The sequence below is a fragment of the Anas platyrhynchos genome, chromosome 7 (assembly GCF_047663525.1).
Source record: "Anas platyrhynchos isolate ZD024472 breed Pekin duck chromosome 7, IASCAAS_PekinDuck_T2T, whole genome shotgun sequence".
NCBI classification, from domain to species: Eukaryota; Metazoa; Chordata; class Aves; order Anseriformes; family Anatidae; genus Anas; species Anas platyrhynchos.
This window is the reverse complement of record NC_092593.1, coordinates 38,496,663-38,523,594: the sequence shown is the minus strand read 5'-3', so window position 1 is coordinate 38,523,594 and position 26,932 is coordinate 38,496,663. Positions and strand designations below refer to the sequence as shown.

Genomic DNA, 26,932 nt, shown 5'->3' with positions numbered 1-26,932 from the left:
ATCACCATCCTTTGTCTGGTCTGATTTTGTTGTTTTCTGTGTAAGATTTTAATGGAAAGTTCCTGCAAAGTATACAGGAACAAAAATGTTTAATTACTGAATGCTGTATGCCTATAATTCACTCACTATTTGTAGGAAGCTGCAATTAGTAATTGCATAAGCCATCACATGGTTTATATATAAAGATCGTTCTCTGAATCATTGTCTGGAGGTTGGAGAACAACTTCCCAATATTCATATGCTTCCCTTTAATTGCACATGGGCAAATAAAAATATATGTACTCTTGAGTGTGGTTTGCCTTTTCTCTTGATCCCAGTTACAGTTTCTTTCTGGTTAACTGTGTTGAGGTGGCTCTGGGGTGTTTTAGCCATCAGGGACATGCCTGCAGTACAGACTGGGGAGCTATTGCACTTCCGTATGTTGGTTACTCTCTAGGTGTTAGAGATGGAAGAATGCTGCTCGTGACAGCTTGTCTCTTGCCAGCTCTACATCCTTTGTAATGATGTAGTGATGTGTAACGTAGTTGTCCACTCCTCAAAAATCTTATTTTATACATTTGTCTCTTATTTTTCATGTTTGCAATCCCCTCATCGTCTTTCTTCCTGTGATAGTGAGGCTGATTGGTCTGTTTTATTCTCCCTATTATTCACCTAGTCTAGAGAATATTTCAGTTTAGTAGCTGTTGAAAATTTAAACATTTATTTGCATCCTGGGGAAATGACTGCAAGGCAGGTTAGTAGGTTTCACAGGCAGACATCCAAAAGCCCAGATGATGTTTGATATGGCAGAAGATGGCCGAAGCCACATTTTGGGACACGGGTCTCCTTCCCTTTCCAGGGCTTGTCCATGTCTCAGTGCTAGGATAAGGATAAACTTCTTAGTTTTTCATATCAGCTGAACCGAGTTGCTGGAGTGAACATGGGCCATCTGTCCTGATCCGGGCCAGTGCAGCTTGCTGTCAGCTATCTTAAGCTGTTAGCAAATCAGTGGTGTGACATGGAGGACTTAGGTAAGGAGCCTCACACTGAACTGCAGACTACTGTGATTAAAACCAGTCTGTCCTACTTGGCACGCTGGTTCAAGATGTTGCTGCTTAGTGGGGAGCATTCTAATAATACGGGCGTAGCTTTCCCAGCCTCTCTGACTGCGTCCTCCTCCCTCCTTCCAGGCAAGTCAGTCTGAATCCGTAACAAGCCATTTGGAAAATTACAGTTTCCTCTGTAGTCAACAGAGTCACAGCATCGCTGAAATACTGTACTGAAACATGTTTCCTGTACTAAAGGAACTGCAAAACCTGCCAAGAAGTGCTGCGTGATAGTGGTGAGGGTTGTGATGTTATTTATTGTATTAGCCACTTGTCTAAGATGTAGACTATTAATAATGGTTAAACCGTAGTGCTAGTTCATAAGCACAAAATTGGTTTTTAATGTGGAGTAAAAGAGAACAACAAAAGTATATTGTCATACATTCACGCAGTTTTCTTTGGGAAGATCACTGGGTTTTCACCTTGCAATTTCCCAGAGATAAAGGTTTGACATTTCTGAACCGCATCATTCAGCTCCCATATCTGAACACTGGCTGCTTCGTGGTGCTGTTTTTATACCAGAATAGTGTGTTTTCAATTCTCACTGTGCTCTAGGATTTAGGGAATTAGATAGGAGCAAGGCAGCTGTACCATCAGCTTAGAAGCCCCGGTGTTTCTGACCTGCTTTGTTCTTGCAGCCGTATCTGTGATAATGTCACTATTAACATCTCCAGACATAATCTGGAACACAGCCATTGACCCGATCTTCTGATCTTGCAAGACAATCTGGGGAGACATCTTCACTCATGCAGAATCTTACAGATGTCCTTGAGGTGCCATGCAAATGCAGGGCTCATCTGCATGGGCTAAATCCGTAGATTTTTATCTTGAAATCAGACACGTGTGCCTTGTGTTATTTATTCCACTCTTTGTGGTGTCAAAATATTGTGCAAAGTGTGTGTGCTCAAAAGAACTTGAACTGTTTTGCTCTGCATCCTTAAAAGATACTTAGCATTTTTTTTTAACTGTATAGCTAATAGGCACATCGTAGGAGCTCTGAAAGGAGTCTGCAGTGAAAGACAAACCCATTTAAAAGGGATGTGACTGAACTGCAGCAGTTACTTAACGTCCTGACTTGCCTTACAGGTACCTTGTTCCAATTCACAGAAATAGGGGGCAGGTTCCTCAGTTCTTAGAAGGGGAAGTCAGGTTTAGTTAGAACCACTTTATATTTCAGTCTGTTGTATCTTTTTCATTTGTTTATTGAAGACTCTCGGCAGTTCTTATCCACAAAGGTTGAGTTTTCATAAAGAATATCGGAGATGAACTGATCTTGATGCTGTTCTTGTAGGACAGCGCAGGGTCATGTGCTATCCAAAAAGCCAGTATAAATAAAACCAGTCACCCACAGGATCTTCCCATTTGTGACACTCTGTCTGGGCTTCACTAGTGTCAGTTTGTGCTGCGGCCTTTGCTTAGGATGCATTGTGCAGGCAGTGTGACCATCAGGAGGAACGCTTTCACCAACGTGATTGCAGTTAAAGAGGGATTCTTGACTCCATCCTATTTCTCTCCATTCTCTATATAGCTTTAAGAGACACTCCTGAGCTTAAAAAAAAAAAAAATAATTTCCTCCCAGAGCACAATAAGCCCCTGTCAAAACAATCAATTGTTTATTCTGATGAATGTACATAATTATTGAAAACAGAGCAACTTCTTGCAGAAATTGAATTTGTATCAAAATCTTACAAAATTCTCCTTCTATTACCTTGTTTGGAAATGAAAAGGGGTTGGGGTAGAGAATGCTTTGTTTTTTTTTCTTGGGAAACATCCTTATTTGGCATCTGTAAAGCATTTACATTCCCTAGTTCTGGATCAAAGTCCTTTCATGGCTCATGTTACTTATTTCCTTCTTTAACTGAAGCACAGGAAGAAAAATGGATTTTTCTTCCCTCAGGCTTACATTACAAACCACTGTAAAAAAATCCCAATTTTTAGCAAGGAGGTAGAAAGAATGAAGAATAAAACATCTCACAAGGTATAACCTAAAGAACCATCAACACGTTTGCTCCAGAACAAGTGCTGTTGGTACACACAAATTTCTCAAGCAGTTATGAAGCGTGTGAAGCAAAATTTAGTAAAACAAAGGTAACTGTGCTGCTGGATTTCTGTCATTCCTCATGTTCCAAAGGTCTGTGCTCTTTGGGTAGGAACTTTGTCCTCTTCAGCCTGTGTTGTGACTAGTACAGTTGGCCCAGTATTGAGACACAAGATGTACCAGGCTAGCAGTGTTAGAAGCAAGATGCTGTTTTCTTTTATTGTCTGAGTGGCAGGATGGAATCTGGATATCAAAGAATTATGTTTTGATAGAAGAAATCCTCCTCTGAGTCAGCTGTGACACCATCTCATTTTACATTTGCAGGGGAGTGTAGATGGTTTTGTATCTGAATGCAGAACAAACTCTTTCCAAGTCTGACCCTTCTGTTGATCCAGTGCCCCGAGGAGTCTGGTGTTTCTGTTTGTTTTCAGTGCTGTTCTGGCTATTCCTATGGATTTTTGCCTCTCACATGTGAAACACATGGTACTGAGCCCAGTCAGCTTCTTCCAGTTTGCAGATGATCTTCTCGGCTATGGCCTGTGACCTCAAGCACTGGCTGTCTGCTGTTTCCAAGTATTGCTACAGCAGAAGGGTGTATAATAGCTGTTTCTGATTTATCTTGCAGGAAGAACTTGAACGTTGGTCAGTTTTAGCATGGCCTATGACTGACTGACTAGCTTGAGGTAAGCCTGTACCACAACACACAAACCTTTTGTTCCCCCATACCAGTTTTGTTCTGATCTGTATTTCAGTGCATTCAGACGTTTTAATTGGTTTATTTCACAGACCTTCATTCAGCATGTTTCCAGTGTAGTGTTGCCTTTCTGTAAGGGGACATGCGGTACCACGTAGCATGTTAATAATTTAACCATAAAGCAGCACAGACAACAATCTGGTAGGCTGATATGTTTCTATTAGTTTTCATCCTGCAGATCAGAACTTCATCCAGACTTCAGCCTTCCTCCAAAAATAACGCTACTGACACCTCCCGTCACATCATTCTCCTCACAGAGCTCTTGGCCACATCACTTCTCTGATGGAAGGGAAAAAACCCTCCCTTTGGATTATGAGCTAAACCCTGACATTAAAGACAAAACTACCACAGTGGTATTTCCTCCTTGGTGGCAACTTCTTGTTAGTTGCTGTATGCTTCCACACCCCTTCTAGCTAAATGCATCCCCAGGGAGAGGATTTCTTGCTTTGTGGGACCTGAAAAATAAAATGTGGTGCTAGCTTTTGGGCACAGTGAAGAATATCGTTGAGTTTTGGAGAAGGGTTTTGGTAGTAGAACAGTCCCAAATTCTGCCTGGATGTTAGAGCTGGTGTTGGACTCCCCAGGCCCTGGCAGAGGCCCAAGCATAATCCTTATCTTCCTCTCTGCACACTGAGGATGGTTTGTGGATTCCCACCTATCTGAGCTCCTGCAGTACTCCCTGCTTTCAATACAATGACTTTGGACCTTGGACAACTGACCTGGTTGTTTCTTTCCAAAATTAATTCTTAGTCAGTAGATTTCAACACTGCTGGAATGTGTCCATTGGTGGTGTCCCAATGGCTGTACCTAGCACTAGACAGAAGTGAAGATTAAGCAAGTACTGAGAGGCAAAAAGATCAAATGCATGAAATCTTACTACATTAAGATAATAATGATGTTCTGAGGCAACTGAGATTAAAAGTATTTATGCAATACTGTGTTGTGTTAATCCAATGCTTCAATGAATTGGATCTTGAGGATGGAAGTAAAGAAGACTTCAAAGGCTAGAGATTACAGATAACTAATTGATACAGGTTACTTAGGTGAAATGAGTATGCAAAGGGAGATTGGTGTTGTGTTTTAAATTGACTGGGAGTGTGTATTTAGCTAACAATGATCTCCTTCTGATTAGGATGACTCATTAGGTAAACACCACTCGTACAACTACCTGGTGCTGCGCTGAAAGGGGTACACAGGATGTTTCAGTGGGACAGGAATCCTGCCCCATGGCGCCCATTTGTGCTGAGTTCTCGAAAGGTCAGGCATACTTTAAAGTGAGTCAGGAAAATAAGGATTTAGATTTAAAAACAAACAAACAAAAAAAAAAAAAACAAAAAACAAAAACAAAACCTTCAAAGCTGATGAGTCACTTCAGACCACAAATACTGGAAGATACTGCTTCTCAGGTCCAGAGATTGTCGTCCTCATTTGGGAGGGAAGAAGATTTGAACATTTTAAACTCAAACGTTGTTACCTTATGCATGAAGAAGCCCTAACAGTACTACTTAACACTTTTTAATTCTTCTCTTCATGTTTCCCCTAGAAGATTAATGACACGGGAGGTTTAAGATCTTCCAGACACCCATTGATTGAGTAGGCTGAGGAGAAGAAAACATTTAAATACTGAACTTCCCTCTTGCTAACTTATTTTTCCCCCCTCATCTTTCTTCCCTTTTACTCCAATACCTTAGCACCAGATGGTATGTAGTGCCTGTTTTGGTAAAGAGTCCAGACCTGCAGTTCAGCATGGCGAAGTGTCCAATGGTGTTTGTTTTTTTTTTTTTCACTCCCCCTTTTCTAATGGCAGACTTCAGGCAGAATCAAAGAAATTGGTGTTTCACAGGACAGAAGGACAGCAGAGTTTAAACCTCTAGATCAAATAAAAATAAGCCAGATCTCTCTTGCATATGAAATACAAGGTAGCAAGAAGCAAAGCCCTTTTTTTCCCCCGCTTTGTCATGTCCTTGCTGCATCCTGTGAAACCATGTCCAAAGCCCTTGTAAATCAATGAGTCTTTCTGCTGATTTAACTGGTTTATGCATTTCTAGACAAATGTAACCAGAAAGGAGCTGCCTATCTGCCTTAATTTTTCACCTGTTTTCCATACCTAGTAGTAGGTGCATGGATATATCTGCATGAGAGGTACTTGCTAAGACAAACGGTATGGATACCTCAACATATGGGGGGTGATTTTTCCTTTTTGGTAACATGGCAGAAGGCTGCAATAGTTATAAATTCAGCTTCAATTCATAGTTTCCGATTGTCTTATATGGTTAATCCTCTCTGTGCATTAACTACCTGGCTGCAAATGCGTAATTAAGAAGTATTTGAAATGGGAGGAGGCCTGTGTCTGGATAAGAGGAGGTGCTGCTAAGGTCTCCTCTCCCCTTATCTGTGTATTGCTTCATTTTGTGTGATTTTTATTTTTTTTCCTGTGTAAATACTGAACAAGTAGATCTGGGAGGAAAAATTATGAGAAAAAAAAATTCTCTTGGGTTTGGAGGGGGAATAAAATAAACTTTGTCTGTGAAAATAATTTGTACTAAAGCAAAAGGGAAAAGATGGAGAAGGCAATGACAGGCAGCTTGGAGCACCTCCTGAGGTGACTGCTGGCCCTCCACAACCATCCCCTCAAGATGTAGCAGTGCAGGAGGGGGAGATGGTGACAGCAATATTTAGCTACCATCTCTGGTGTTTCACTTGCCCACCTGCTGTGGCCTCTTGTTTTTGCTCTACGTTTTTGCTTGTGTCTACTCCTGCAATCTTATAATGATGCTTGTACATCTCTCTAGCCTGACTCCCACAGTAGAAGAGGAAGACAGCACAGTAGGATGTGTGTGTGCTGCTGCTAGAGGACAGCCACCAGGTAGAGATGAGAGAAGTGCTAGACACCTGACATCATCATCAGAAAGGGTTAGTGATAAATCTCCTCTGCTATCAGTCCTATCTTTCATCCATGCTCAACAGTAGCCAATAAATGCTGCTAAGGGCTATGTTGGGTGTATTTCCTTTAGCTTTCTTCATGAGATAGGCGCCAAACATGCATCCAGGAGTGCTCGCACCCTCCATCTGTGAGCAATCATCCTGCTTCAATACAGCAGCAGGCTTGACTCTTGGAGAACAAAACAGCAGAGCTGCTGCTTCTGCTGCTCAGCTGTGCAGGCAGGGCAGGAGCAGGGAGGAGGGTGGTGGTGCAGACTTTTGGCTGCCTTAGAGTGACCACATCCTGTCAGACTGCGGAAACATCAGACTAATGGGGAGATCTGCCTGTCTGCGATGTAGAAGTGCATGTGGGAATCTGGTAGATAATTTGCAGATGCATTTGTATTCCTGCAGGAGGAACGGTGGTGCAGGGAGAGGTCCTGCCCTCTCTCCTGCACTCAGTCTGTTCACCTACTTCCTACTCACGTTCCAGTTCTCCACAGCATTTAAGTACAGTGCAGACAGATTTATTTCGAGGAGGCTGTTTCCTTTTCTTCTGGTGCAGCTCCCAGGCACTGTTTTCCTGATTCTGCATGGGAAGACTAACGCTGAGTCCATGATGGCAGGGTTATGCTCAGAGCAGCAGCCAGTGGCCTTTACCTGCAGTTCTTCCTTGAGCAGTGTCAAAGTGGGAGACTTCTTCCATAAACTGCACACTGCAAGACTGGGTTGCCCACCCAGGACCATGCAGGAGCATTGTCGTGTGAAAGAGAACTGATATCGAGCCTCCCAAGTTGTTAGTGCTCCGACCAAGATTTGTACTATTATACCACGTGAAATTGTCATGTGAGATAACAAAGGATGGATCGTTTATGACAATGCTTAAATTCTGGTCAGGTTGGATGTTAAAACCTGAACTTTCCTAGGAGCTTCACTGAGCCCAAGTGGTATGGGAAAGCTGCGTGCTTTCCTGACAAAATCCTGAATGAGGAAACAGCTTGCTGTGCATGTGTGGCTGCTAAGAGCAAATGGTGTTCATCCAGTGTCAGATGGAACTGGAGGAACTTACCTTTTACTATTGGAAAAAAAAAAAAGGAAGGGTGGAGAGGGATCTGGGGGCAAGGAAGGCAGAACCTTTTATAGCAGGCCAGTATCCTACACAGCCCTACTGTGTTGTGGCCAGCAAAGCAAAAAGTCTCAGTTTGGGCAACTGCAAAGTATTTGGGGCAAATTTGCTCCTCCTTGTTTTTGCGCAGAAATTGCCTGAGCATAAAGTTCAAAGCTTCACATTCCCATTTTACTCTTTAAAAGAGGGGTGTGTAATGAGTGCTGTGTTTGTCTTTCACAGAAGAGTTTGGCTGGATTCACAGAATCCTCTTAGGACTAAGCACAAGCAACTGGGGAAGAAACGCACCAGCTATCCTCGGAAGGTTTCTTTTGGCTTCCCTGTCAGAGGCCCAGTGTGCTTTTTTCCTTTCCAAATACAGTTTTAATCCAAGATCACAATCTGGCAATGCCAAACATATTTTCATTAAGGCCTATCTTGACAACACTTACTGCTGTCTCTGTATGGAAAGTCAACATAATGCTACCGGCTTGAGAGTTGCAGATGTGGCCATTACTTGGATAATTAGCCCTGGATGGTAATGTTTTGTGCGCCTCTTCTGCCCAGGAAATATAGTTGATCACTCTGCATTGTTTCACGTGAAAATATGCTGTAAAATTAGTAATAGGTACTGGCCAGGGCTAAGAAACAGTTGAAAAAAATAGCTGAAAAAAAAAAAAAAAGAGTTGATGCAGCATGGTAAGTCATAAGCCTGTAATATGATGGTATGATATTTTGTGAACAGGAGAGGAGGATGTTGTGCTTTGAGAGAAATCTTGGACGCCTTTGCTGTCATGGTAATAACCATAGCACTGCACCCATAAGGGGTGCAAATATCAGAAAGAAAAGCGGCCTGAGCTCAAACCTAGCAGCTAAGGGAGTCTCCTGCTGCTTTTTCTCCTTTAAAGGACTGATTTATATTAGCATAGTCTTGCCGTTAAAATGAAGTTTTTAAAGATAGATGGAGTTGAAATATGTTGTGATTTGTTATTTGTAATCCCCGTCTATAATGATGTCTCAGAAGCCTGCAGCTAACATGTTTCCTTCTTCGGTTATATTTCCTTCCATAGAAGACAATTCTTGTTTTTAAGTTGCTTTAAGTTGTCCCATTCTGTAATCAAAGGTAAAAAACAAACAAACAAAACTTTTATATATATATATTTTTTGTTTGTTTGCTTATGTCCCAGGGTAGGGGGGCATTACTGCACAACCTGATGTGTGGGGAAAATGCGGTAACCCCGAGCTTGGCCTCTGTGTGCCAGACAGAGGAGGGAAAGGGGATCTTGGATCCTTTTCATTTATGTGTCCTCAGAAAAATCTGATCGCCCTGTTGCCACCTTTGGAGCGTTTGTAAGCCCTGTTGCTGCGTGTAGACCTGTGCTCACGGTTAAATGATGCGGACTTCACCTCGTCCCCTCAGCGGGGCAGCCAAGCACATCCCCCCTTCGTGCGTGCTGCTCGGCTCCGGTGCTGGAGCCCCCCAGCAGCTCAGGGCACCCGCGGTTGTGACAGGAAATTTGGAGGACGCCCATTTCTTTATTTCTTTATTTCTCCCCTCCTGTTCCACGGAGCTCCACGAACGCCCCCGAGGGGCTCGCGGGGGCTCCGAGGGCCGCCCGGGGCCCGGCTCCCGGCTCCCCCCTTCCTCGGGCCGCAGGTGCCCGGCGCCGGGAGCCCGTGGGCAGCGGGAACAAAGGCGGCAGGCGGCGGTGGCGGCCGGGCCCGGGCCGCGCTGAGGCGTCCCGGCCGCCCCTCCCCGCTTCCTGGGCCGGGCCGGGCCGGGCGAGGCGGCCCCCGCGCCCCTGCCCCCGCCCCGCCTCGGCGCGGAGCGGAGCCGCCGCAGCGACAGCGGCGCCGGTCGCGGGAGCTGCATGTGCGCGGCGGCGGCGGCGGAGGAGGAGGAGGAGGATGGCCGTGCTCAAGCTCGCCGACCAGGTGGGTGCCGGGGGAAGGGAGCGGGCCCCGGGGCACCGCGGCCTTGCGGGGGTGGGGCGGGAGGCCCCCGGCCGGCCCCGGGGCAGGGGGAGGCGGCAGCTCGGGGCCGGAGCTCAGCCCCGGGCTGGCCGCGCTGCGTGCTCCGAGCCGGGCTTGTTTCGGCGCAACCCGCAGCGCGGGGGTCCCGCAGGCGGCCGGGGTCCCGCACCCCCTGCTCCCGCAGCGCCAGCCTCTCTCGCAGCCTGCCTCCTCAGAAAAGCCTCCATGAAACCCTTCCCAAGGCGTTGGGAAGAGGCTTGGAATGAAAAAAAAAGGATCAGGCTGCTCCTTTCAGGATCTCCCTGTTGATAATCCAGGCTGTGAGCGTGAATATTAAAAGTACGTATGTTATGGCAGGCTGAAATTGTGCCATTTCAGTGCTTCTTGCGTTTAACGAAGTCCTTGATTTCACCGCCTTTAGGATTTTTAACCTTTAGCTAAAGATCTTGTGGTGAGGATTTTGCTGCAGCAGCAGAAGTCAGGACAGATTTAAGCCAAGTGGATCACGTCTTGATGAAATCCGTATTGCCACAAAAAGCAACAGCAAGCTGTCAGCCCGGTGTTTGCCCTCCTCTTCTCTTCTGGCCACCCTTGAAGATGAGGGATGGGGCTCCTTCGAGCCGCTGTAGTGCCCCTGCAGCACGCCTGCCTTGGGGATGCTCGGTGTCGTGGTGGTTGTTGGTGGTGGTTCCCGGTCGGGCTGTGCCCTGAGAGGCGATGTGACATGACAGGCTGCCAGATTTTCTTTGCAGGTACCTGTCTGCTGTTTACCAGGGGATAGACTGGTCTGTCTGTGCTCTTCCTACTGGATCTCTTGCAATTTTTTTTCCTCAGTTTCTTCACCAGATCTTCTTTTACTTCTGAGGGACTGGAGGAGTGGGAGGACGTGCTCAAAGCTGGCTGCAGCACTTCCTCTAAAGCTGGGCCCACGGGTTCGTGTGTGTCTGTTCCTGCGTGTTCAGAGCTGTAGGCACAGAGCCCATGGCAGTTCGAGCAGCTGTAACCAAAGTGTCAGTGCCGCACAGCCCACAGCGGTTGCGCTGTGTGGGTGAGGCCAAGCTGGACTTCTTATCTACCTCAGGTTTGGAGAGCATTGTCCTCAGGTTGGTGCCCCTCTCACCAAAAGACACGTGGTAGCAGCTGTCCCATGTGCTTAAAGATAGACACAGGTGAACCAGAGGTGAAGCTGGGACGAAGAACGGCGTGCTTGGCAAGTTCTGTGCTCCTGTGACAACCCCTGCCCGTGCTCAGGCTTGCTGAGGCTACAGGAACAGGCTCCTTCTGTCTTTCTTCCTGCTCTTGAGTATCAAGTCAATTGTGGCAGCGATAACTTGCAGCGATTCAGGAAACGGCTTCCTTTTGCTTAAATGCAAGAGACCACAGCAGTCTGTGCTGTCTCCTGCAATGAGGATTGCGGTGTGTAGGACACTGGACAAGGCGTAGCTGCCATGGTTGCGACCTGGACTGCTGCGAATGCAGGCTGGTGTTTTGTGTGCTCAGTGTGCAGCCTGTTCAGGTCTCGTTGGCGATGCTCAGGGGAAGCTGACTCTGAAACCAAGAGTTTCTCTCTGCCTCTGGTTGCGATTTCTGTAGCACATGCTTTCTTCTGGCTCCATGATGTTCTCTCCCAGGGAGGAGAGACTTGTTTAGGAGAAGACTGGAGAATCCCACGTTGAGTGTTTAAGCATGTTTCTCCAAGAAACTTGTTTACTCCTTGTCTTCATTCTTGCTTTCTCTTACCAATGGCATCTAACAGCGCACAGAGCCTCCAAACAGAAGAGAAACTAATCACAGGCTTTGAAGAAAGGCAGACTTCCATTATTGCTTTTTTTCTGGTACTGCTGAGAGGTGTCAAGGTATTGCTGTGCTTAAACCTCCAAAGAGATTAGTGTCTCTGTCTGTTTGGCTGCATTCTGTCCTTAGGCAGGAGAGCTCAGTTTCAGACTTTAGTATTTTTCATACGGTGCATGTAGGTTACTTGAATTTGTTTCCAAGTGACTGCAATTGCTAGCTCATCAGTTGTGCCATGAGAAGCCCTTAAATCTTTTAACCACAGGAAGTGCATTTCTACCATTATTCATTTCTGCATGAACTTCCCTCAGGACTCTCCCTTCAGTAACCCCCCCAGTAGTAATTTCTGAATGTTAAAGTGAAACAACCTAAACCAAGTCATAATTGCTAGCATTTTAATCTTTATATTGATGTGCCTGTGCAGTTGTAACAGTTCTAAATACTCCCATCGTCATATAAAAATACTGTGAAACTTATTCTAAATCATAAAACTTTTATCTGTTCTTTTTTTTTTTTTTCCCTCACCATCTCTGTAGTGAATGCTGATTACAACAAGCATGTGAGTTGCTTTAAGGACTAAATATATATATATATGTACATATATATATATATATAATATTCAGGTCTGAGTTATTTCTGTGTTGCTCCCTACTCAGTTTATTGGTTGCACCTTTTTCATTCTGATAAACATCTGTGTTTTATAATATGTGAGGATGCAGCTATATGCGATAAAAGCCTTTGTGCGTAAGCTGGAGTTCATAATGAGCAGAAGATGAGTGTTTCAACAAATGGGTGGCCAGAGACTTTCAGGCGGAAGCTTCACTGACACATCTCGAGCCTGGCTCTGTGGACAAGATGATGGGGCGTGAAAAAACCTTCCCGTGCTCCCTCAGGGGCTGGCTGAGGAAAGCTTCTTTCTTTTGCTGGTTGTTCGTGACTGTGTTTTGCATTGCCGTTTCCTCCTCCTTGCAAGTCTCCTTTCCCTTTACCAAAACTGTCTGGGGGTATCACTTGTTTTTCTGAATTTTGTGGCTGGTTTTCAAGCAGCTGTTGTTGCCTGGATCTGCCCCTGAGCAGCTGTGGCCGGGGTGTTTCCCACCACAGGTCTCCCTGCTTGCGCCTCTCACACAGCTTGTTCTTAATTGCTCACGTTTGCATCAAGTAGCTTAGTTTCTTGAGAATCATTTCTGCGTTTGCCACGTGCAGACTTCTCAAGAGAAAGCCTATTAGCTGAAGTCCTGCTGAATGTGCTTTTAATCTGAGGTAGTTACGTCGGATTTGGGATGCCAGTGCTCTGCCGGCTCACCCGTGTTGGGGCAGCGGTGCACGGAGCAGCCCCTGTGTTTGTCCTGGTGGCTGTTGGAGGCTGCTGCAAGCTCTGCCCTGCCTGGGTGCTGCCTGTGGCCACCCATGTTCATGTGGGAAATGCGTCATTCTGTCCTTGGAAAGCACCGGGTATCTTTTCTGTGAACAAAAATCAGAAGTTACATAAAGATCAAGTCGGTGTAGCTACTTTTAAGAGATGCAGCGCTTGGTGCTTTTGTGCCTGAATTCGGAGAGACACTCGCTGTAGATTTGAGACAGGCCTTGACCCAGTGCACCTGGGGGCCCAAATTTCCTGTCACTTTAGTTTCACCAGCTCAGGCCCCGTATGCAGAAAACAACGATAATTTTTAGGTTACCCTTACAAGCGTGTGTGAGGGTAATGAAGCCCAGCTAAATGGTGTGTGCACCGAGGCTGCTATTAGCTGCAAAACCTCATCCTGTCTCCAGGTATTTTGCCTGTTGTCCTTGGCTGCTGAGGGCAATGCGGTGTGACTGGAACTGAAAGGACCATTTCTCTCCCTTTCCCAAACGCTTTCCTGTCTTCGACAGTTCTCACTGACCATCAGGATCCTTTTTATTATGGTCACAGAGAAACAGCATTAAACAGATGTTTAAAATGATTTTAAACAGATGTCAGAAATCATAAAAATCGCCTGGGCAGAGGCTGGATTTGATCCGAACACACTCAAAAGCAAAATGAGTACAACAGTAACAAATAATCTCCTAACAAAGCTGATTACATTTCCAAATGTGTGTGTTTTAAAATAAAAAAAACTCTGGAAAATTCCTGCCCTTGCTTAGCGGTGTGGGCAGGGTGGGTGCTGCTGCCTCCCAGGTGGCCGCGGAGCTCTGACAGGTTTCGTGTCTGGCCCTCTTCAGACGGGGGGAAAGAGACTTTGAGTCCCCAAAGAGAGGAAGGTGCAGAGCAGGAAAGGAAGCTGCTTGCTTTTTTTGGTCATGGCTTATGAAGTATCATTTTCAGATGGCTTCGTAGCTTGTTTTGAGGTAAATTTTTATCAGGAGGATCCTGGAGTCGTGCACTGTGCTCACGTCTATTTGTATATTTTTCTGTAGAGGAGAAACCCTCCAGAAGTGTGGTGATGCTGTGAGGATTTTGTGAAGCTTACACCAAGATGCCTAGGCTGCCTGGTCTTCGGGGCAAACCAGAGGCAGACAGCAAAGGAAATGGCCATGTAGCTGCATGTGGGGTTTCTGGGAGCCTGCGGACCCCGGGGCCCGCCTGTTGGTTGCTGGAGTGGCCACAGGCCCGAGATGTGGGGAGGCTTGTTGAGAACAGCACATCTCGGGCTGTTCCTTTGAAAGACCAGCCCTTTGGTCTTTAAAAGCTGCTGTTTAGGCTGTCTGCAGGCTTGGGCAGATACTGTACGCAGTAAGTCAGCATATTGTGTTTTTTTAGCCTTTTTATCCCTTTTTAATCCCCGTTGACTAGAACTTTTTTTCTTTTCTCTGATACTAATACTGGTTCTAGTGTCATCAGGTGCCTACAGGAGCCAGGTATTATAGGTATGGGCCTGTATTAGGCCAGCATTTAAAAGTACGTTTTGATAACATTGACCATATAATTGGATTTTTATTCCTCCACTTGAAGCCACTGCTTCACATACTGCTGCTTCTGTACATGTATGTTGCAAAACATATGGGTGAGCTAAACTTACTAGCAGAACATGATTTTTGTCATACCTCCGTATTTTAACCGTTTAGTTTAGATGCTTTAAGACCTAGAAAAATTGCATTTTCAGGTGTTTCAATTTTTAAATTATTATTTTTTTTTCAAAAGCACATAGCTGACTTAAGTCACTTTTTTTGTTAGCTGCAAAGCCTGGACTAAATAGTTCCCACAGCTGCTGGCTGTGGCTTCAGCCTTGGTTTAATTGCTGCACTAGGAGCATGTAGCAGCATGATCCTGGAGCCCTTCAGCCTGGTGATGGGTGGGAATCAAAGCATTACAAAATTACATTTAAAAGAAGGGAAATTATTTTGCAGTTTTATCTGAGGGTTTGAGGCCATTATTGAAGTTTGCAAGGAGTTGGTCAACAAATTACAGCAGTTAGTTGTGGCTAGGTAATTGTGACATTCTGAAAAAGTGCGTGCTTTTTGATGACAGACATTTGCATATGTGTTGCTTTTGGGGGAAGAAAAAGTTGTCCCAGGCTGCAGATGTACAGCCAAAACTGGAGGGTGTTTAACGTGTTTTTGCCTCGCGATGTTAAATCTCCTTGCCTAACGTAAGCTTGTCTGGTCGATGTTTGTACTTCGTGTTATGAGTTGTTTTTATGTACGGACGTGCATTTTTGTGCTTGAATTATTTGTAATAGCTTGCTTTCGAATTTTAAAGGAGTGCTTGGGGAGAATGCCCTTGCAAAGCTCCTGCTTCCTCCCTGCAGCTGCATGCTACTGCATCTTTATGAGGAAGTAAGTAAAACCATAGTGGCTGACTTCTGCACGGTCTTGACAGATATATCTGATTGGATCTGTTTGCTGAGCCAAAGCTTTAGTTTTTTTGTTTTTGTTTTGTTTTTTTAATGAAGAAGTTGATTTCTCAAGAAAAAAACCTTTTACTGGTGAATGATGTACATGTAGGATTCCTCCAAGGCCACATCTTGATATCTTTAATGACGCAACGTCTGCAAATGATCACTAGCACTAGCAATGAATAATTTGGTGTTTAAACATTGCCGTTTCTGTTCTGGCATATTTTGTGATCTCGACATATGACGTTTTTTTTTTGTCCCTCCCCCTGTGTTGCAGGCGTTACAATTTTAGAGACTTGTTGCTTGATCTCTTGTCCATGCAAAGACTTAGAGCAAAATAATCCTGTGGTGCCTCCTGAATTGCATACCTGTGTCTGATGTCTCTATAAACAAAGTATTGGCAGCAGGAGAGAGCTTGTAACTTGAAGAAATTAAATAGTTAAAAGGTAGAAATCAAGTATTGCTAACCTCATGAGTTATCCTTTCGTGTTTGGACAAGGTATAAACTAAAGAGCAGTTGCTCTGGTAGACACGTAAGTATTACAGAATCCTCTCTGGGAAAGGAAACTTCTCTGAATGTCAGTCAGCTTTTGTATACGTTTCTTCATTAATAATGTAGGCAATACCACTCGGATGGAGAACCTGGCCCATTTCATCGTAACATCGTTCTGATGCGACGGGCTCCTTGCCTGCCTGAGGTGAGGGGGCTGCAGGTTGCCTTCTGACAGCTCTTCTTCAGACCAAGTTCTGCCTTTGGCTGCGCTGACTCCCGACTGCCTTTGCAGGAGCGTGGGGGAGCTGCTTTGCGCTTACAGCAACATGCTGGTAGCAGCACCCGTGTTGCTGTCCTTCTGTGCATAAAGTTCATTTTCCCTGTACTTATAATAGATGGGCAACGTGTCCTTTTCACCAGTGTTTTCATTCTCCCCTTCCTAACTGCGTGCGCTCGTGCCAGTAGCAAAAGATGGGATTTAGAGGCTGGAAGCCTGTGCTATTGCCCGTAAAGCACTGGTTTGCTCAGCGTGTTCTTTAGTTGCTTAACATGCCATGGGTAAAAAATGAGAGAACAAAGGCCTGAAATACTCCACATTGTCTTTGTGCTTCCAGCTGCTTTAATGTGCTTGCCAATGTGACACGCAGCATTTATCTCCAATTTAAAATCAAGAGAGGGACTTATTTAGTCATTGACTCCAGGAAAGTTTCCAAAAAGCTCCACAAGCCACAGGAGTGCAGTGTGCCGGAGCCCGCGAGCATCCCTCCTGCCTGAGAGGAGTGTGCTTAGGTGAGCAGTCCAGCTGCCTCCCTCTCGGTGGGAATCAAGCCCAGCATGAGGAAGTGTCTTTATTTTAATGTAAACAAGCCCTGATCCTTTAGGGATGTGTGTAATCCCCTCCTCTGTTAGGGGTCGTGGCCTCGCTTCTGGTGCTGCTTTCTGTGGATGGAGCCTGTGGCTGAAGGCAGGTGGGAGGTGGTGTGAAGCTGCCCTGCCAAGAGGGCTTTGGAGTGGTGGTGGGGAACAGGGGGGCTGCAGCCTGGACCCCGAGGGAGGCGTGGAGGAGAGGGGTGACGTACCCGGGTGGGACGGAGAGCAAGGTTGGGAGGAGGTGGCCCTCATCCTGATTTGCAGCGCGGGAGCTGGGTGCCGAGAGACTCCGCGAGCAAGTCCAGTCTGAGAGCACAGCAGGTGACAGAGCAAGAACCAAATCCTGATTTACTTCTTTCCCTGGCTGAATCACAGCGGTGCCCTTGCGCCCTGCACGCTGTGTGAGTGCTGTTTGTACTGCGTGGGCTGCTGCCAGGCTTAGGATGTTGCAAGATGAGAAATGAACGGTGACACGCGGTTTCATAGCACACTGCTAGCGAACATTTTGTTTAGATATTGGTTCTGTAAGGTGTGAAACAGGCACTGGTGCTGCTTAAGAGAAAGCGCTCTGTTAGGGAATGGTTTTTGGGTCACCTGGTGGGTTAGGTTAAGGTTTATTCTGGCTGCTTGCAGTGGGTGGCTGCCTTGGGTTGCTAATCCCGTGTCATAGGCTTAGCATTGTAGCTGGCCGTACAAATGGTAAAAATGAGATCAGCCTGTTGTGCCTTAGCGCCACTTCTGTAGACTAAATGTCCTAATAATCCCGGGCTGTGTGACGCTTGGCCACAGCATGCACGTAAAGCTGGGTGGGTTGAGAGAAATGGAGGTAGCCTCCCAAACTCAAGCAAGGCAAACTTGCTGTAAGTGGATGGGGTGGCGTTCCTGGGTGCGTTCACACAAGGTCCACTTCATGTCAGGCTGAAACCAGGCAGTTTCCTTACTAAGTCACGCTTATTATTTGTCAATATTTACGTACATACGATCTAGCTTCTAAGCAGAAGACGCTTTTAGAAGCGTTTTTGTGAAGACCGGTGAATTTGTGCCTCACCCCTGCTACCCAGAGGAGTAATATTTCTTCTCTGAAATGGAGCAAATTGGGCTGAACAGATTTGTCCTCCTCCTCCACAGAGGACTGTTAGCTGGGGTAGCTGCTTGCAGCGTGCCTTGCTGCTGCCCTCTTCCAACAGGCCTGTGCACAGGCTTTATGTTAATCGGGGATCACATTTATGATCTTCTGGTTCTAGTTCCCGGTAATGTTTGTGCATCTTTAATGGGTTCTCATGACTGTATTGTGCCCTCTGAGGCAGGTGTGTGGTTTACCGGGGAGCTGCCTGGAAATGGAGAGAAGAACGACAGCAAATCGAGCAGAGGCACATGATCTTCAGCACTTCGGGTTCCCCAAGCGGAGGAGCTCTGCAGACGACTGTCTGAAAACCCTTCTGTGACTCCTTACGAGTGACTCCACGCCGACGTGTGGTCTCCAGCACTTTAGAAAAAGGGTCTTTGAAGACCTGTGGGCTTGCAGACAGCTGTCTGAAGAATCCCTCAGTTGATTCTATAGGGACAAAATTTAAACCAAGTGGACAAGCAGGCATAATTCAGTGCCTTAACCTTTGCTTCTGTATTTTCTGCCTCCACAGAGCTCTAGCATGGAGCAGGCTTTTGCCAAATGCCTCTTCACAGCTGCCTGCACAAAGGGTGCTCCGAGGCTTTGACCCACAGAAGTGACAAAACCACTTCATGTGTTGCCTGGCCTTGTGAGCTTATTGAGCTGTCCGGTCTGCTAGGCTGAATTGCACTGCTGCTCGCTGGGATACTGAAGCATCAAAAATAAGCACTGTGTAAATACCCGTGCTAACGCTGTGTGGGTGCAGTCCCAGGAATAGCATTGCGTTTGAGAAGTGATTCTCTGGTTCCTGACTCTCCCTCTTTTGGTGTAGTTTGTTTGCTTTCAAGCAGTAGAGAAAACGGTCCAGATTTTTTTGGTTTCACTGATCAAGCAGTCCTCTCTGCAAAAGGACAAGCAGTTGGCTTAGAGGAAAGCCTGGTTGCTTGAGCCTTCCTGCATTTGTTCTCACGTGCTGCGCTCCCCTTAGAGCTGTGCTGATCCCTGTGGTTCATAGCATGACGCGTGACATCAACACAAAAGCCGTGTTTTTGTTGGGTCCACCTTAAACTAATTAAAAAAACCAGTCAGACCTTGTTTGTGTAGCTCATACCCCGTCTTTCTGAAACAGATGTGGTTGAAGAAAGGTTTGCATTACCAAGACTTCAGAAATATAACTAGAGGAAATGTTATTTCTGCAGGTAGGTAAACAGAAGGGCTTTCCTCGGCTGGGGATGTATCCCCAGCCTTGCAGCCCCTTGCAGCTGTGGTGTGGGTGCCCCTCTGCTTTCCCCACCCTACATGCGTGGCAGAGCCAGGGTCAGGACGCTGTTTCTGGTTTCTCCTGCCCTTAGGACTAGGGGAGCATATCCCGGAGTTGGGCTGTTTTTCTTTCACCCTGGGGATTTGCTTTGTTATGCTGCAAGCCCTGTCTGTGCACAGAGGCTAACCCTGGAGGTAAGGATCCCACAAGGGACAAAGGGGTTCAAGTGTCGTTTTGATCTTCCCTGCTACCCCCAGGCCAAGTTCGATCAGTTGCTGTGAGCTGATCTCAGTTGAGCTTGGAAATCCACTGAAACAGCTGCCCCAAAATAACTGTTCTGGGTAGGTATTTTGGTGTGGGTGCTCCTCATAGCCTTGCATGAAAGCATCTGTTGGCAGTCAGTCGTAATGCATTGTGGAAGTGGAATTACTACTGGCTAATTCTTCTAGAACAGCTCTTTTGGTAAACGTCTGAGCGCAGCAAGGCCCTGCTACGAAGAGCAGTGAACTGCCCATCCCACGCGGGTCCAAGAGAGGAGGCTCTTCCCAAGGTATTAAAGCAGTTTAGTTCGTTCATGGGTGTTTAGAAAGAAACATACCAGTGGTAAGTTTTATGGTGCATGACTTAAAATATTTCATATTCATTAGCAAACAAGTACCAATTAATTTTGCATTATGATGCTTAAGGAGTAGACGGCAAGGAATGGTATTTAGCTGCGGCTGTTTGGCAATTATGACCTTGTATATAATAACAGACTCAATAAATTCTTGATGTGAGAGCGCCCCATTAATCAACACAGAGTTAATTAACTGTGTTGCTTACACAGGAAGCACTGCACAGAGCTGTCTGCTCCTCTGGAGTGCTACAGGCTGAAAATGTTTGGTTTGTCTGAGACCCAGCGTGTTCCCACAGGCTTTCCCTCAGAGCTGATGCTGAGGGAGCAGCATCTCCTCTCCTCTCCCTGTCGGTTCCCTCATGGTTTGTTATTGGCTAAAATTGGGGATTACCCGATGCCGCTTTCTGCCTTGCTGTGGCTGAGCATGTACTGCCTATTGATGCCTGCTTTTACAATAAATGTTTTATTAAAAACATTGTAGGGCTTAGGAGACTTCAGAGATTTGGTCTGCTTTCTGAGGTTTTATGTGAGGATTGCTTGCTTTGAGTGGCAAAGCAAGTGTTTTACCTGCCTCCGCCATCTACCGAGACAAATGTTTTCCCCGTGCTCACCCTCATTTATCAAGGGTAACGGGACGTCCTTGACACTCTGATGGTGAGCTGACTGTGGGCTCTGGGAGCGGGGAAGGGGAGGAGAGGGGAGATCTCGCAGGACCTCGGGATGATTCAGCCAAACTCCATTCCCCAAACGCCAGCTCCCCTGCCTCAGCCACACGGCTTCTGCGCTTGGTACAGAGCGAGGCAATGCTTCGTAAATGATGGGGAAAGAAACTTTTTTTTGTTACTTCTTCCAAATTTGGGAACCAGCACTCAGCTGGCACCTCCTGCCGTTAACCCCAGCGTGTCCCTGGCGGCTGCAGGCTGAGAGTCCCGCTTCCCACTGCCTCTCCTGCCCGCCTTGAAAACGATGGCAAATGATATTATGGGTCTGCTACACGACGTGGAAGGTGTGCAAATGGATGCATGCAGTCAGAAAAATTGAAAAAATAGCCGTAGAAGTGTGAAATGTTAGAAAAGATTATTTTTTGTCTGTGAACGATGGGGAAAATACAGGACTGGAGACAGACAAACTTTATGCCTTTTTGTAAGGGGGAAGTGAGGAGCCAGAGAGTTAGTCAATTTGATGCCAACATTGTGAAGTATACGAAGCAAATTGTTGAACAGCAGGTTTATAAGCATCTAAAGGATGTTAAGGTAATTTAAAAAAAATAAAAACAAAAACAACAGCTGCAAAAGAAGCATGGAAGCAAATGTTCATCATAATGAAGGACCCGTATCTTTATTTTTTTTTTTCTTGCAAAGGTTCAGAGCGACAGGAAGACTGGCATTATTTCAGATTTTGAAACTACAATATCATTTGCTATAGCTGTCTGGAGTTTTAAAGCCCTAAGCACGGGGGGCTGCATCCTGGTCCCCCAAATTTCAGCGATGTTTGACGTTCCCTGCATTCGGTGGCATCTGGCCTTTCTGATAGTGGAGCAGGAGTCAAGAGCGTCATGTTGGGAAGTTATAACATTTCTTGTTCACAATTGTTTCTGGGACGGTGGAAGTAAGGATTTCTGAGAAGTGAAGTCTCTGCTGCTGATTTTCTGCTCTGTGCAGGGAAACGGGACCTTGGGTGCTCTTGTTTGAAACTTAACGTTGCATTCACAACAGCAGTAACAACCCTGTGAAGGGCCTGGACTTCTGCTAACCTCAAGGGGAAAAATGAGGAACAGTAAGTGCCTGGCTTGTTCCTCATACAAGTGTGGTGAGAGGCTGGCACCTGGGTGATTTTCCTGCCCTTTTTAATACAGGAAGCTGCTGCAAGGATCCTCTTTCTCTTCACCAGTTGCTTTCCGTGACTGTTTTCTTTGCAGACCCTCAGAGCGTGTTTTGCTCTCTACCAGCAACACAGCTTTCTGCTCAAGCTCTGACGTAGCTGTGGCAAAGTTAGTGATATATGAAGATGCTTTTGGCATGAGTAGAAATTACAGGATTTGGTTGCCAAGGCAAGCAGTTCCAGTTTCGGCATGCAATGGGGCAAAAATCCTTTGTTTGCTTTAATGAAAGCTGTAAAACTGAGGAGAAAATAAATATGCTCTAGCAGGATCCTGGTAGATATGTAAGGAATGTAATAGTGTCTGAATCTACCCAGCGTCACAAGGTAGCAGTGGCTTTAAGATACTGACTCCTCTATTCAGAAGCATTTTTAATCCTTACATGGTACCCTACAGTTCCTTTCTTGCATGCCAGCACAGATATTTCCAGTATGTTACAAAGACAGATGAACGAACGGAAGGGGGAGAGATAACCTGATGTTTTCTGATTATTAACATTATTTTTAACAGCTAGAAAAGCTGTCTATTGAGAACATTTTGGCTGTATTGATGAAGCAGAGGGATGAGTGAGTGCAAATTTCAATGTTAGGAGGGCGACACAATTCCTGCTTGAAGAAGGATTTCTTTGCTTCTAGATGCATGGGTTAACATCTTTTTAATATTTTTTAAATATTTGGAAATTTGAATAGTTTATTCTTCTGGCTGCAACAGGACACACCAGAGTTTCTGCTACTTGTATAGATTTTAAAAGTTGGTTATATTTGGCATCTCTTTACTTTTATAATAAATTCCAGCAGAAAGGAATAGTGATTGAAGAGAGGTGAGAGCAGATAAGCTCGATACAGCAGAGGTGTGAGCACATTTAACTGTTTCTCACGATTACAGAACACACACTCTAATTGCTTGAAGGTAACATGAATTATGTCCCATCTTAAAAGCAAGTGGACAAAGTAGATGATGATTTTGCAAGAGTAACGGCAGGTTATGTAGTTTCTGCATACCTTTAGGACCTGAGGCAGGCTGTTTTGTGGTAGGCAAAGCCTTTGTCATAAGGCAGGTGGTCTCCGTGGCTGGTGCTGGTTCTTCCTTTGAAGTCCATGCTCTGAAGCCACGTTGTAAACCTTAGTCTGGCAGCATTATGGGTGTGTTGCTGAAAACACCTGGGCTGGCTGATCTCTGGTTTATTCCAGTTGTTTCTGAACACAGACGCTGCAGTTGCTTGTCCCAACCCAGGGCAACCTCTCAGGGACCGAAGCGGAGAGCAGAAGTGATGCGCTGCTGTGCTGCCCAGCGTGCACTCAGAGCTATGGTGTGTCTGCTTCCAAAGCTTGCATCTTTCACAAAAACGTCGCGCCCTCTTTCCTGCCTCAGCCTGGCTCCAAGCAGTTATTAAATTCTGTGTCTCGATCCCGCGTGGCATCACACTCCCTGGATTCTCCTAGAATAGCTGAGACTCCTTGGCTGCCTCTGGTTTTCCCTTCCTGAACTCTGCCACGCCTCCTCTTAAGCCACCCAAAGTCTGTCTCTGAAATTGCCGGATAATTAGTTTCATCTGTTCGTTCTTTTGGAAATTTTGTTCTGCTTTCTTCTTGTCTTTTGAAATTATTGTGTGCTGCTCGTTCTGCCAGCTGTGATACTGCTTGCATTGCTCTGTCAGCACGTCTGCTGCCTTGCAGGGTTTGTGCAAAGAGAGGAGCCCAGTGCAGGTGGGCTGTGGATGAGCTGCTGCGACCACGGGGAACGGCTTGACAGAAAAAGAATTTCTTTTGGTATGTGGCTCCATGTAGCTTCCGCACACCCTAAAAAAGTAGATTAAAAGGAAAAAACAGCTTCAAAACAGCAATAAAACCACATCCTGACCTTAAAGGTAAGATGCATTGTTGAATGTTCAGGAATGTGTTCAATACGCAGGTGCAGAGTGCACATGGAAATGAAAAAACAACCCCTGCACGCTGTAATGAAAAAAAAAAAAAAAGGGACAATAATATTAAAAAAAAAAGAATTTAAGACAAATGTGCTTGTATAGTATTTACATTACTAAGAAATTATTTTTGAATTCCTTCTTTGTTCTACACATTTCTTGTGGGACTGTGTGTGGACTGTACATCAAAATACTTTTGGAAAGCTGAAGTAGTGATAGGCAAGTGGTTTTTCTTATGTCACGGTGGGACTTTCTGTGAACAGTGCGTTAAATTGGGGGCTTCCTAAAAGAGGCTGCCCAAAACCATTCAGGTTTGTGCTGCCGGCCAAACGGCTGGCTGCCAAAGGGGCGCCCGGAACGGAATGATGCCCTGGCACCACCAGGGAAGTAAAGTAAAGTAAAGTTTCTTGTACCAATATAAGAAAAGTCTGCTCTAACCTATGCTTACGAAGTCTTCCTTTTTGCATTTTTTGTATAAATGAATACGGTCTCTAGCCACTTCTTTTTTAAGGCTCAGTGGAGCACGGATGTGGTGATACATCTCAGTGTTACACCCAGTGATCTGCTGATTTCTTTCCTCCATACTTAGACTGCCCTAGCAAGATGCCTTACAGACATGTCATTTCACCTTTTTGAGTCCCATCTGATTTATTTCTGGCACGTGTCTTCCCTCTGCTTTAAATCACTGCATGTTGTATGCAGTGCTGTTAAGATTTGATTGGTTTTCCCCTGAAAACTTTGTGAAAAGACAGGCAGCGTTTTAGCTGGTGCAGTATCTCTTGCAACCTTTGGGCACTTGTATGGAAAGCATCAGCCTGGTCGTGAACCCAACAGCCAGCAAAGAAAATGTGCCGAAGCGTGCCTCTCGGAGCAGTGTGGTCCCTTGCCAGCCTCCTGTCCTCTCAGGCCGTGCCCCACAGGTGCTTCTCCAAATCCTGAAAACCAACCCAAACCAGCGCTGGCACATGAACCCAATCACATGAATTGGCACATGAAATCTCTCTTCTGCAGTTGTTAACTAGTTTCTTTGAACATTGCTTAGTTCTCGCAATTAGCCTTTCACAGAATACCCAGTGCGAATCCTTTCTGGCATTTTTCCCCCCAAATGCAGCTTTCTGGGTTTACTTCAGCGGTCAATAGCAATAATAAATATTATTGCCACTCAGGAGCTACCTTGTTGCTGGAGGGAATGGAAAATGGAGGGGGTGTATCAGATGGCTTAGAAATTCCCTCTGACATCTCTTGCATTAAGGTGATGAATTTGGGTGCATTTATTATCCCCCTGGGGATGCGATGCATTGGATGATGGAGCACTCGGGAGGACACGGGGAAGGGGTGTTATTTTGGTAAATGTTGTGTGAAATACAAGTTTAATGGTGGTGGTGTTATTTCTCTTCTAATTGTTTTCCGGGACGGCAGCATTGTTAGTTTGAGTAATTATTTTTGTAGTTCCTTGGTTTGGTATTACTTGCTTCCTGTCCTAACAGCTTTTATGGTGTTTTCAACTGTTAAGCGGTTGCCTTTTTGCACCTAGCCATGTGTGTAACCATCCGGAGCTGTTACTTGTTAACCCCTGTGAATAATTTAATTCTGGTATCGGTATATTTGCCAGTGGTCACAAATACATGCCAGTCATTCCTGAGGTTAAAGAAGACAGGAGCAGAACTGACACATATTGCCCTTCCTCATCCGTGCACCTGGTTAGGTGCTGGGGTTGTTCCTTTTTGTGTATGATGATAAGCTGTAGTTTAGTTTGTTGTTCATGAGACCAAGTTGAGATCTCTCTTTTCCTCCCTATCAGGTTTGTAACTTCACGAACCTGCTCTGAGTATTTGAAGATGAATTTATTTGTGTCATAACATTGTAAGAAAGGGAAGAACATGATGCCAAGTAGTTATTTGTTAACTGTATTAGTTTATACACTAAACAGTTTTTACTGAATTTTTAGCTAGCAAAAATGTAATTTCTGGACGTCTCATTGCTCGTGATATTAACTGCAAATTTAAATGAATCTCGGTTGCCTTCTATTACATGTGAAATGCATGTCAATTTGCTGCAGTTAACAGCAGCAAAATTCCACGATAGCTGTATTCTGCATTGTGACAATTTTATGTGCATATTATTTTTTCTGCCATCATTTCTAGTGTCCAAGAACCATTGGCCCGTGAAATCAGATCTGCGTGGCTGTTCCTGGTGTACTAGCCTTACCTCCTTTGCTGTGACACACTTTGGTAATACAGTACGCTGGAGGTTTGTGGCCCCTTTTGCAGGTCACATCGGCAGGTCTCCGCTTCCCTTTTTGTGACAGCAGCAGGCGTGAAGCTGCTGGATGGCAGCATGGCTGGGAGCTGAGGTTTGGCTTGGAAACTGCCACCCATGAGAAGCTGATGGTGAAAATGAGTCCCAGGGTCAGCAGATACAAGGGAACACCGGGTGGGCACATCTTCGCATCCCTCTGGCAGTAATGGACTTGGGGGACATTTTGGAACATCCCAAAGCTTTTGGTGTTTGGATCAGGGTTGTTTTAGGCCCAACTCTGTAACTCATCACTTGCTTGGGGTTACAACTCTACTGAAAACTCTTGAAGCCTTTGGAGAAGTGCAACTATTTTGTTTTCTTCCCTTAAGCCAGCGGACACACCTCCTGTGCTTGCTTACTAAGTATATAGTCACCTTTTAAAATAAAAGCAGATTGCTTTTTAAAAGAAAACAAACTATCAGGGCTTAAACATGCAACTAACTGTGTTTTAATCTCATGATATTCAGGTGATGTCAATGTGAGTGCACGTGTGGGGAACGTTTGCTGTATGATGCTGATACCTTGTATTGGAGAAAGAGAAGCTCAGGATTCAGCAGGAGCAGTGAAAATTCATGTTGATTTACCTCTGCATTACATAAATGATGAGCTGTATATTCAGAGAGTGTCAGCAAGGTCGTTGTGAAAGATACTGGAGGCAGAAGGCCCTCAGTGGGTTTGTGTATTTAATGACCAAGAATATTTTCACCTTTAGTAGTACTACGTGCAAAATTAAAATATAGCATGTCAATATGAGTAACTGAGTTAATGCTTTAAGAACTAAAGAGTTTTGTGAGCAGCATGTGTACCTCCCTGAAATCCTGCTATGCTGGGGGTAACATTTTTCCAAACAGGTCCAGTCTGGGAGGTACAAAAGTGTAACACTGTTGCTGGGAATGGAAAGCTTTTGAAGTTGTTTTCAACATGCATGGTTTAATATGACACTAAACCATATGTCAAAATGCAGCTGGAGTGACACCAGAACGAGTACAACAGAAAATA

At 45.4% G+C, this 26,932-nt stretch overlaps 1 protein-coding gene across 15 annotated transcripts in view; it reads left to right on the top strand.

Moving 5' to 3' along the window:
• Positions 1–26,932, top strand: part of ANKRD44 (ankyrin repeat domain 44) — a 141,696-nt gene that overhangs the window by 4,915 nt on the left and 109,849 nt on the right. For 2 of the 15 annotated variants that reach the window (XM_072040583.1, XM_072040578.1), the window contains exon 1: positions 9,681–9,839. The exons of 12 other annotated variants lie outside the window; for them this stretch is intronic. In XM_072040583.1, coding sequence (XP_071896684.1) covers positions 9,813–9,839 — 27 coding nt within the window. In that variant the 5' untranslated portion in view covers positions 9,681–9,812. Of the gene's footprint in view, positions 1–9,678; positions 9,840–26,932 lie in introns of those variants that run through there. One more of the 15 variants, XM_072040575.1, reaches the window with a different exon arrangement.